This window comes from Ambystoma mexicanum, chromosome 10 (assembly GCF_040938575.1).
Source record: "Ambystoma mexicanum isolate Mex_15411 chromosome 10, UKY_AmexF1_1, whole genome shotgun sequence".
Classification (NCBI taxonomy): Eukaryota; Metazoa; Chordata; class Amphibia; order Caudata; family Ambystomatidae; genus Ambystoma; species Ambystoma mexicanum.
The window spans coordinates 1502576239-1502588515 of NC_090932.1; the positions used below are offsets into that span (position 1 = coordinate 1502576239).

The window sequence follows — 12277 nt, forward strand, 5'->3', positions numbered from 1 at the left end:
TGCGATCACCGCCCTGTTAATCAGAAGTGCATCTAATCCTTCACCAGAATACCTTTCGTCACGTCCAGGTCTGCTCTTAGGACAAGTTGCTCCGGGCTTTGAACCACCTCCAAACGCCTTCTTTTGTGGTTCTCGGCTAGGACAGTCCTAGATTTCCTATGCTTTTTTGGAGACGCTGATTTTGGGTGGGATTTGTTATAAGGGAGAGCGAGCTGGGAGAGCAGGCTTAACCTTTTTGAGTGATTAGGATGCATTTTTTTTTCTATGAAACAAAGCAAACACACCAATTAGCAGCACAAACATGCAAATACAAATCCGGCATCATTTCTATTATCCAGAAGGAAATATGGATATGGAAAAAATGATTGAAACTTGAGCCCAGACATCACATTTAGAATGGCAAATAATTTTCAATAATATATAATGGGAAAACTGCAATGGTCATGCTGTTGCGGCACTGTGCAAGAAGATAAAAATACACAATATAAGACAACATAATAAATAAGGGAACAACAAATGTGATTAGAGGCTATTCCTTGAGTCTAACACTGTGTTGCTACTGCTCTCTTCTACGACCTCTGCGACACTCTTTCATTCTTTATCCTTCCCTCTGGCCAACCCACCCTGCCGAATACACCTTGGGTGCTCTCATATCAACAGATATCCCCCTCTCTAACCCTCTCACTACCCCTCTCTCCTCGTCTGACCACTTTCTCCTCTTTTCCCACCTTGACCTACCCTGTCCCCCGACGCCTCTGTCTGCACTGCCAGTCTCCTTCTCCGTCATTCTACCAATGAAGCGTGTGTCAGTCGCTGCATTTACCCCCCTCTTCATTAGACTCTCCTTCTGACTCTGTTCTAGCTAACCTTCATCTCTCTATCTCTAACACCCTGGACATCCTTGCCACCATCATGGGGATCCACATGAAGCCTGCCTCCCAATGCAACTCTTGGTATGACCCTGACTTGGCCGCTTTGAAACGCAAGTGCAAAGCTGCAGAGCGGAAGTGGCAGTCATCTAGCTTATCCTCTGACAAACTGGCCACCCGCCTACTCCAAAGGTAATAGCATCTCTCCATCTGCTCCAAGAAGAGGGCTCATGTCCAAGCCCGCAATTCTGGAGCCACCAACAACACGGGTGAACTCATTAAAATCTGCAAGGAACTTGCCATTCCTACCGCAGTCTCCTCCTCTCCTCCCCCTTCGCAGGCGCTCTGCTCTGCACTGGCCACCCACTTTTCCTCCAAAACTCTGGACATCCTGTCCTCTTTGTCATCTGTCCCCCCTTCTCTCGCCTCCCTTGGCCCCCCTACCCTCCCTCTTACTGTCCTCTTTCTCTCCCATTGCACCAGATAAGATCTCTAGAGTTGTCTGCTCTTTGAAAGTTTCCTCTAAACAGGTGTTGCCAAGCTCCTCCGCAACCATCAAGGACAACATCGCCTCTCTCGTTCCTGTCTTGGCTGACCTTCTGCAACCACTCATTTGCCACTGGCTCCTTCCCTCAACCCCTCTAGCACTCTCTTGTGCATCCTCTCCTAAAAAAGCTGTCTGCTGACCCTTCTTGCCCGCCTAACTATCACCCTATCTTATCACCCCTTTCTTGGGCAAACTCATGGAGAAGCTGGTCATCCCCCAATTGACCCTCCACGCCGAAATGGCTGAATGCCTCCATGACCACCAGTCAGGTTCTAGGGCTGCCGGAGGTACAGAAACTGCTCTCCTGAAAACCTGTGAAGAGCAACTCTCCAACCGGGGCTCTAACACTTTCTCTGTTCTGATCCTCCTCGATCTCTCTTCTGCTTTTGACACAGTCAACCACTCCATCCTCATAAACCATCTTCATGATACCCTAGGCATCACAGACTGGGCACTGGCGTAGCTGACCTCCTTCCTTTCAAACAGACCTTCCCAAGTGCAAACGGGTCATTTTCATCTCCTCCGCCTCACTCTCTACCTGTGGTGTGCCTCAGGGCTCTATCCTATCACCTTGGCTCTTCAACATCTACCTGGCCCCTCTGGCCCACCTGATCTCCACTTTCTCCCCTCATTTCCAGTGTTACGCAGATGACACACAACTCTCTTTCAAGCTGCCTTCCTCTACCTCCTCCTGCTCCCTCATACCTGACTGCTATTCACGCATGGTGTTCTGCCAATGATCTCTGCCTTAATGCCAGTAAGGCAGAGATCCTTCTCATTGGGACGCCTTCTCCTTGCTTCACCCAACTCTTTGGCCAGACTCCCTGGGTCCCTTCCCCTCACCCATTTGTGAGGCAAAAAACCTTGGGATCATCTCTGACTCATATCTCTCTTTCTCTCCACACATCATAGACCTTGCCAAGAAGTCCAACTTTCAGTTGCACCGCCTAAGGGGCATTCTACCTTTCATCGCCTTCCCCCAGAAACTCAACGTCTCCAGAGCCTTGGTTCTCTCTAGGCTGGACTACATCCAGCTTTCCCGGCCCAATACCTCCCGGGCCAGAGTCCTTCGGTCTTCTGGCTCTAAATCGCTGCAGGTCAAACGCTTCTCCAAGCAGAAAGTGGGAGGTAGATCCTTTTCCTAGGCTTGCTCCTCCCTCTGGAATGGCCTTCCTCCCCCCTCAGACTTGAGCCAGATCTTTTAAGTTCCGGACACTTCTCAAGGCTTCCATGTCAAAGCATTCTTTGATTCTATCTTGAATTTCACCACGTGTAATTTCCATTTCCAGAGCCCTTCCCCTTCTCTATCTTGGTGCATAATGAGCATAATCGGTGTGTGATCTGAGATTGCAATCGCACCAATAGCAATTGCTTCTACCTTACCTATCATTGTAGGGATAGCCAGACATAATCGATCCGTGAGAACGTTCTATGAACATGCAAGTAAAAGGTGTAACCTTTCTCGTCTCCCTGTGTTGTTCTCCAGATGTCTTTCAGTGCCAGGTGTGTCCTAATGTCTTTCAATTTTTTCCACGTGATTACCTTACTGTGGTATATCCTCCCACTCATGTCGGTTTGCGGGTCCCAGGCCATATTGAGGTCCTCCATCAGTATAATGCCCCCTTTGGCAAACCGCTCCAATTTAGTGTGTAATGCTCTCAAGAAGCCATCTTGCCCATTGTTAGGCGCATACACTGATGCTACTGTATACAAACCTGTCCACCATCAGAATTTCACTAATACATATTTACCATCTATGTCTTGTTCCCTTCCCGATTATATGTAACCCTGAAATCTCTCGGACTGCCATAGCGATCCTCCTGTCTTCCCTTATGTATTAGCTTGATACATTTGTGGGTATCCCTTCAATTTCAGCTTCTGTTTGTCCATTTTCTGTATCTGTTTCTCCTGAAGCGCTATGATATCTGGCTTCTTCCTACCCAGGAAGAGCTTCCGTTTTTCCCAGTTATTCTGGGAATTCAAAACCCTTATATTATGTGTTAATAATTTGAATGCCGTTCTTTATTTTGTGATTGTTCGTACCACTTTCGGTCTGAGCCCTTATGTTGTGCAGTGTGTCTATTACCCCTCCCCCTGACCCTTTACCAACTTCCCTACCCTCCCCATTCCTTCCCTCTTCCTCCCCAACCCAACTGGTTTCCAGAGTGACTCAAACTTCCCAATGAACCACTGAGCAATGTGCTTCGGAATTTTAGTCAATTTTAAGAGTCAAGAGACTAACTGTGTAAGTGCGCTAAAACCCATTCGTTCAATCCCCAGATATAGGGTACACCATCAAGTCCCCTCCTAGCCCCTGTCTTCTTGTTTGTTTCATTCCGGTAATCAATAGAAATTGCTGACAGTGCTTATGAGTCCTTCTCATTCAGGGGGGCCTTGCTTGGGGCTCACGCCTGGCCCTACCCCTTTTGTGATGGGCCGCTCTGAGCCCTTTTCTTTTGTCCTTTCTCCATTGCTGTTGACCATTGCCATACCTTTCTCTTGTGCGACACCCTTATCGGCCTTTGACTCACTTACGGAGCCTCCTCGTCCACCAAATGTAATATTTGTGCCCCTTCTTCGCATGTGGTAATGCAGTGTTGCTTCCCGTCCCATGAGAAAAATAATCCAAACGGAAAGGCCCATTCATATTTTAGTTGCGCTTGGCCCAATGCTCGGACGACCAGGCCAGTGATCCTTCTCTTCACTAGTGTTGACTGTGCCACATCCTGACATATATAAATCTCTGTTCTGTTAATCCATTACTCGGCCTGATTTTCAGGCACCAAGCAGAATCTGTTCTTTTTGCCCATATGCTGTTATTGCCACCACCACATCTTGCGGTCTAGAACCCAGCTCTGATCTCTTAGGGCATACTCAATGAATACGGTCTATCTGAAGCTGCATTGCCTGCACCGGAGAGGCAAGAGGGGCACAGATAGGCTCCAAATGGGGTTCTAGGGTTCTGACAGACCTTGTAAGGGACCAGAGGACCAGGCTGCAAGGTCTATTACTGTGTTTGGTATTTTTTACTTTTTGCTAATTATTGGTGTTTGTGGATACTGTAATAATTGTGCGGGTTCAGCACTGTGACCTGCACACCAAATTAAAATGTTACCTTGGTGCTCAGAGAAAAAATTGATCATTGGTTTTAATCTGAGCAAGATCCTTTTCACCAGGGAAGAACATCCTCCGAGATATTCGTGGCCATTTTTAGCAAAAGAAGCTATAAAAAACATGACTCAAAATTGGTCTGACATTACAAAGTAGCTCTTTTTTAGAATTTCCACCAGGGAAGAACATCTTCTGAGAAAATTGTGGCTGTTCTTAGAAAAAGAAGCAATCAAAAATGAGATTATAAACTAGCTCCTTTTACAATGTTACGATGTTCATTTCAACTCTACGTATATATTGAAGTATATATTGTAGTCATAATAAGAACATTACATTTGTCCTACGGATCAAAGAATGTGAGCAAAACCTAGAATAATCATATACATTATTTTCTGATAGAAGATTATCATTTTTAGATGGAAAGTCCAATATACTCCTGATGTACTCCTTCAAAATACCCATATGAAAAGGGGGAAAGGGACGAATAGAACTAATGAGATCACCTGGCTGCTTTGCATAAAATCAAAGTGCATTTTGGAAAGATAAGAAGAGTGACAGATCTTTGTGTGGACAATTATGTCTGTAAAAAAGGGCTGCATGCCTAAATCACTAAGTACGTAATGTAGAAATTAGTACATGTGGGTCATGGTTACAAATGCTTTAATATTAGGATGACTGTTGTTAAACATGAAATGAGCACCAACCTCAAAGTACATAATGTACATTGGGATTGGACCTCATTTCATGTTTAACAACACTTGTCCTAACATTAAAGCATTTGTTACGATGACCCACTTGTACTAATTTGTATTTGTATTTTGTATTTTATTTGTTTATATAGTGCACCAGGCCGAGGGCATCCAGGCGCATCACTTAGGTTACAGCAAAGTATAAGCATAAACAAACGCATTTACAGAAATATATATATATATATACAGATTGTAAGATCAGTTAATTACACATTTACACAAGAGTATGCCGTAGAGAGAGGTCACTTAGCGAGTGGTCTGAACCAAGGGCAGGTCTTGGGCAGACAACCAGGTTTTGGCCTTGCTCTTGAATGCCAGGAAGGAGGGTTCAGCTCTGAGTGGGTTGGGGAGCGAGTTCCAGAGTTTCGCCGCCATGACATGACTGGGAAGCTGATCCTGCCACATCTCTGAAGGTTGAAACGGGGTATGGAGAGGCAGTTAGTCTGGACACTTCTGAGGGGTCTGTTGGAAGTGTGGATAGAGAATCTATTGGCCAGATAGCAGGGGGCTTGGTTGGGGAGGCATTTATGAGTTAGAGCGAGTGCTTTCAGAGAGATTCTTTGTGTTACTGGGAGCCATCGGATGCTTCGTCTGGTGTCAGAAATGTGTCGGTTCCTGGGGATATTTAGTGCAGCTCTAATGGCATTGTTTTGGATGATCTGTAACTTATTGATATTGCAAAGGTTGGTACCAAGATAAAGGGCATTGCAATAGTCAATTTTGGACATAACCAGTGTCCTAGCTAGTGTGGTACAGTTGTCCGGCGATAAGAACGGACGGCATGCTGTGATGAGCTTACATGTGTATGCTTCCGCGGAGGAGACTGCGTTAGTTTGTCTGGCAAGAGAGAGGGTGGAGTCAATATAGATGCCTAACATTTAAGTGTCCTTTGTGACCTTGATGATATTGCCATCAATGATGAAAGATTTAAAGAAGGGTTCTAATTTGTTGAGTCTTTGATGAGAGCCTAGGATGAGAAGCTCTGTCTTTTCGTCATTCAGACAAAGTTTATGTTGCACCATCCAAGCTTGAATGACTTGGTAGATGGAGTTAACATCAGTTGTGTGATCACCTGTAATGGGAATGAGTATCTGGGTGTCATCTGCATAATTAGTGTAGGTGACACCCGGATAGTCCAGGATATCGAATAGTGGCTTCGTAAATACGTTGTACAGTGTAGGGGACACACACGATCCTTGTGGTACCCTGCAGGTGACCGGTGATGGTTTTGTGGTCGCAGAGGGAGAGAAAACCCTCATGGATCTGTTTTCCAAGAATGAACTGATCCACGCCGTTGCTTTGTCAGAAAAGTCGGCAGCTAGTTTGAGGTATCGACAAAATATTTGGTGATTTACAAGGTCAAACGCCGCAGATAGATCTATTAGAAGTAGTAGTGCAAGTTTACCCTTATCTTTTAGGTCTTCAATCTGTATTTTAAGATCGATAAGGGCAGTTTTGGTACCGTGCCGCGGACAGAACCCAGATTGCCTCAGTCCCAAGAGTTTGTTGGATTCCAAGTAATCTTGGATCTGCAGGTAAGCAGCTCGATCAAGAATTTCTAGCAAAAATGGCACCGTAGTGATGGGCCTATAATTGGTTGGTATATTTGCATCCATTGATGGTTTTTTAAGGAGCGGGATGACCCAGGCATCCTTCAATTTGGACATTTTTTGCATGTGAGGACACTATGGCTGTCAAATGTGCGACTCCACTGCTGCCAGGAGATTCTCGCTCGGTATGGGATTATGGCAGGATTTTAGAAGACGAGCGGCTGAGAGGTGAAATCAGGATCTCTATGTGTACAGGGCTGTGTGCATTCCCATTCCCCAATGCACAGGCATAATTAGAAATTATATCTGTAGGTTAGGAATTGAAAATGATAGCTATAAAATGACTCAACTATTAACATCTAATCTGTTGGGTTGCAACCAAGAATATATCAAGAATATTGAAAAACTCACTGTCTACTTGCATTGATGACATTTCTACTAAACATGTAACAGAAAAACGTACTTAACCGAGTATTCTTCTAGCTTAGAATCATTTAGTGTCATGTTTTTTTTTCCATCTATTAAAGCATCTTTGAAATATTAATAAAAAGTCAACATAAGCTCTGCATCGTCTGACAAAAGCAGTCAGGACTTACATTTATCCTTCAACTATGGAGCAAAAGGCATTATCCCCTTGTCCCTCTTATGTAGTTTACCAACCTTCCTTTGTTTTATTTGTTAACCTTCAACATAGGTCTGGGACCAATTAACCATACTTTAGACTGGTCTGTGCCATGTTCCAGTACATACTCCAGTAGTCTTAGAAAGGTTGCCAAGTGTTGAAAGATAAGCATAGAGACTATGCTCTGCTCTCTCTTCCCTTGGCGTAAAATGGAAACTCCAGAAGGATAGGCCTGCAGGACGTAAGTACACCATGGGACCAGAACAAAACATTGTGGCAGGACTGCGAGCTGGACTCTTTGGTAAGAATTGGCAAGTGCAGTGAGCCAAAAATGAAGTAGGTCAAAAGACCTCAGACACATCCATGAACTGTGACAGGAGACAGGATAGTTGGGAGGGAGGCTCACAGAGGCTGATAAAAGGATAATAGCACCAAAGTTCTGTCCTCAGAATGAGCTGCAATGTAATTAACGGGTGCTTGTCCCCAACTGTTGATTACATTACCTGTAACTATTGTTCTCCACCATGGATTCACATGTTCATGAATATTCCCCTTAGTCAGGATGAGAATTCATCGGTAAATGAAAAAACAGTTTCACTTTCACTTACACTTACAAACTGTATTTCTCCTTTAAACCAATCACTGTCCTCTGGGTCATACTGTCCAATGACAGTCCTCTCCCTAAGCCCCTCCTCTGACAGCCATCTTCAGATTTGGTAAGCACTCTTCATTTCGGTTTGCGGGTCCCAGGCCATATTGAGGTCCTCCATCAGTATAATGCCCCCTTTGGCAAACCGCTCCAATTTAGTGTGTAATGCTCTCAAGAAGCCATCTTGCCCATTGTTAGGCGCATACACTGATGCTACTGTATACAAACCTGTCCACCATCAGAATTTCACTAATACATATTTACCATCTATGTCTTGTTTCCTTCCCGATTATATGTAACCCTGAAATCTCTCGGACTGCCATAGCGATCCTCCTGCCTTCCCTTATGTATTAGCTTGATACATTTGTGGGTATCCCTTCAATTTCAGCTTCTGTTTGTCCATTTTCTGTATCTGTTTCTCCTGAAGCGCTATGATATCTGGCTTCTTCCTACCCAGGAAGAGCTTCCGTTTTTCCCAGTTATTCTGGGAATTCAAAACCCTTATATTATGTGTTAATAATTTGAATGCCGTTCTTTATTTTGTGATTGTTCGTACCACTTTCTGTGTCTGAGCCCTTATGTTGTGCAGTGTGTCTATTACCCCTCCCCCTGACCCTTTACCAACTTCCCTACCCTCCCCATTCCTTCCCTCTTCCTCCCCAAACCAACTGGTTTCCAGAGTGACTCAAACTTCCTAATGAACCACTGAGCAATGTGCTTCGGAATTTTAGTCAATTTTAAGAGTCAAGAGACTAACTGTGTAAGTGCGCTAAAACCCATTTGTTCAATCCCCAGATATAGGGTACACCATCAAGTCCCCTCCTAGCCCCTGTCTTCTTGTTTGTTTCATTCCGGTAATCAATAGAAATTGCTGACAGTGCTTATGAGTCCTTCTCATTCAGGGGGGCCTGGCTTGGGGCTCACGCCTGCCCCTACCCCTTTTGTGATGGGCCGCTCTGCGAGTTCCAGAGTTTCGCCGCCATGACATGACTGGGAAGCTGATCCTGCCACATCTCTGAAGGTTGAAATGGTGTATGGAGAGGCAGTTAGTCTGGACACTTCTGAGGGGTCTGTTGGAAGTGTGGATAGAGAATCTATTGGCCAGATAGCAGGGGGCTTGGTTGGGGAGGCATTTATGAGTTAGAGCGAGTGCTTTCAGAGAGGTTCTTTGTGTTACTGGGAGCATAAAGTGGCAGTATGAACAAGAAGAGCCGCAGAGGGGTCAGAGGGAGGGTTTGCATGTGAATCTATGCCAGACCCATGCTGGAGACTGCATGTACATCCATGCCAGACCCATGCTGGAGAATAATAGTTACAGGTAAGTAACTTAAACCTTCTCCAGCATGGGGTCTGGCATGGATTCACATGCTCATGAGTAGCGAATACATAGCAGTACAACATTACACAACCACAGAAGGTGGCAAGACTCAACCAAAGCAATTACACTTACCCCTGGAACAGACTCACCTGAAGCAAACAGGTTGCGTGGGAACTGCTTGGCTGACTCTGGGACACCTCCCTGGAATACCTGTTGAAGCAGCAGAATTTCGTGAAGGTGTGAGTGGACCTCCACGTTGCAGCCCTGCAGATGTCGAGCAGGGGCACACCAGACAGGAACGCCGGTGTTGCAGTGATCACTCTGGTGGAGTGGGCTCTCGGACAGCTGGGCAGCGGTCGGTTAGCCAACCAATGACACTGCACGATGCAGCCAGAGAGCCATCTTGAAAAGGAAGTCTTGGACAAGGCCTGGTTCACAGGACCAAAGTTCACAAACATTTTTGGAGTCTTCCGAAAACTCTTTGTGCATGTGACGTAGAGCTTCAGGGCACGAGCAACATGCAGAGAATGCAAGGCCCTTTCCGCCGGTAACAAAGGTTTCAGCAAAAAAACAGGTAACACCAAAGGCTTGTTGAGGTACAATTCCGACGGAACCCTCGGCATGAAGGAGGGGTACGTACGTCGCACCACCCTCGATTCATGGAAAGTCAGGTAAGGTTGCTTTCAGGATAGGGCCTGGATCTCACCTACCCTCCTGGCAGAGGTGATGGCCACCAGGAAAGCCGTCTTCCACAAGAGGAACTTGAGCAGAGCCTGATGCAGAGGCTCAAAGGGGGCCCCCATGAGCCTCATCAGAACCACATTGAGTTCCCATGACAGGACAGGAGCCTTCACCGGGGGGAAAGATCTCAAAAGTCCTTTGAAAAACTCCTTGACGAGTCGATGTGACCAAAGCGAAGATCTTTATGGAGACCTGGTGTAGCGGGAGATAGCCGCCAGATGTACCTAGATGGAGTCATACAACAGTCCCGCCTTGAAAAGCAAGTTTGGCAGGATCTGTGGGGCCATGACTCTCAAAGGGGTAATATTCTGTGACCGGCACAATGTAGCGAAATGCTTCCACTTATGACCGTAGCCCTTCAAGGACGATGATGCTCTGGCTTTTGCGAGAACCGCCCTGCAGCCTGCTGGCAACTCATATCCTCCAAACTCTAGGGCTGCAGGAACCAAGCCCTCGGGTTCAGCGATACTGAGTCGTGATGTAGGATTGAGCCTCCTTCTCTGGTGAGAAGATCTGGACCCACTGGCAGCTTGATCAGAGGCGACGCTGACAGGCTGAGAAGGTCCAGATACCAAATCTGCCTTGGCCATGCCGGGGCGATGAGTATCATCCTGCATTGGCACTATCTGAGTGTGTTGATGATTCATAGCAGGAGAGACAATGGAGGAAACGCATACAGCAACAGCCCTTCCCACGGGAAGGAGAACGTGTCCCCCAGGCTCCTCAGTTGGTAGAATCTGCTGGCAAACGTCTGGCATTTGGAGTTTGCCACCGTCGCAAACAGATCGATCTGGGGCCTGCCCCACTTGATGAAGATGCAGTCCACCTGGTCCTGCCCAAGTGCCCTCTCGTGGCAGGAGCGCATTTCCCTGCTGAGGGAGTCTGCAATAGTGTTCTTGACTCCACAAGTGCGCCACAAGTCCTGCACTTTCTTGGAGAGCACTGGGGATCGAGTGCCCCCCTGTTTTCTGATGTAGGGACATGGTGGGGGTGTTGTACGTGAAGATCCTCATCACCTTGCCCTTCATAGACGGTAGGAACGACTTGAGGGCTCAGAACACTGCCCCTAGCTCCAGGATGTTGATATGGAGATCCTTCTCCTCCGGCAGCCACAGGCCTCTGGCAGGCAGACATCCGGTGTGGGCTCCCCAGCCTTCCAGGGAAGCGTCCGTGGTGACCGTCTCCTGGTATGGAGGGTTTTGAAACCCTGTTCCCTGGGCAATATTGGAGCGGACGACCCCCCTGCACCTTATCGCCCAATGGTACTTGTCGTCGAGCAGGATCTTGTCGGCAAAGCGTCTGGACACCTGTATTCAGCGATTGTCCAGGATCCCCTTAAGAGGTCGCATTTGCAACCTGCAGAGCCGGATGAGGTAGGTGCAGGACGACATCATGCCGAGTAACGACTTGATAGCCCGCACCGCGGGTGTCTTAATCGACGACAGTCGCTGCAACTTCCCTTGAATGGCTGCTACCCGCTCCTCAGAGGGTGATGCCAGGAAGGACACCGTATTGAGTCCAGCTCCTAGGAACAGCGCGTTCTGCGATGGTGTTAAGTAGGATTTCGGATAGCTGATGGAGAATCCCACAGTCGTCAGCAGTTGGACGGTTGTCTCCATGTGTCTGATGGACAAATCCCGAGAGTGGGCCCGGATGAGCCAGTCGTCGAAGTACGGGTATACGTGTATGTCCCCTAGACGTAGATGTGCAGCCACCGGTGCCAAGTATTTTGTGAAAACTCTGGGGGCTGATTTCAATCCGAAAGGTAGAGCCTTGAACTGGTAGTGCTCAGCCTGCACTACGAAAGGTTCATGTGAATGGGGACGTTGAAATAGGCGTGCTCCAGGTCCACCGACGTCAAGAAGTCTCCTTCCTCCAGTTGGCCAAGCACGTGTTGCAATGTGACCATCCTGAACTTTTGGGACTTCACGTATTTGTTGAGACGTTGCAGGTCTAGGATGGGTCTCCAGCCTCCTGTCTTCTTTCTGACCAGTATCTGGAATAGACTCTGGAGCCCCAGAGTCGATATGGAACCAGCTCTATCGTCCTTTTTCACATCATGGCCCGTATCTCTTCCAGGAGCTAAGGGATGTGCTGCTCCTGACTGGTAATCGGAGGGAT

At 47.0% G+C, this 12277-nt stretch overlaps 1 protein-coding gene across 12 annotated transcripts in view; it reads right to left on the reverse strand.

The window, feature by feature from the left end:
* The window catches only part of PITPNM2 (phosphatidylinositol transfer protein membrane associated 2), a 1944277-nt gene that overhangs the window by 228157 nt on the left and 1703843 nt on the right, over nucleotides 1–12277 (reverse strand). For 9 of the 12 annotated variants that reach the window (XM_069619654.1, XM_069619653.1, XM_069619649.1 and 6 more), the window contains one exon: nucleotides 53–262. The exons of the other annotated variants lie outside the window; for them this stretch is intronic. In XM_069619654.1, coding sequence (XP_069475755.1) covers nucleotides 53–262 — 210 coding nt within the window. The remainder of the gene's footprint in view (nucleotides 1–52; nucleotides 263–12277) is intronic. 12 annotated transcript variants of the gene reach the window in all.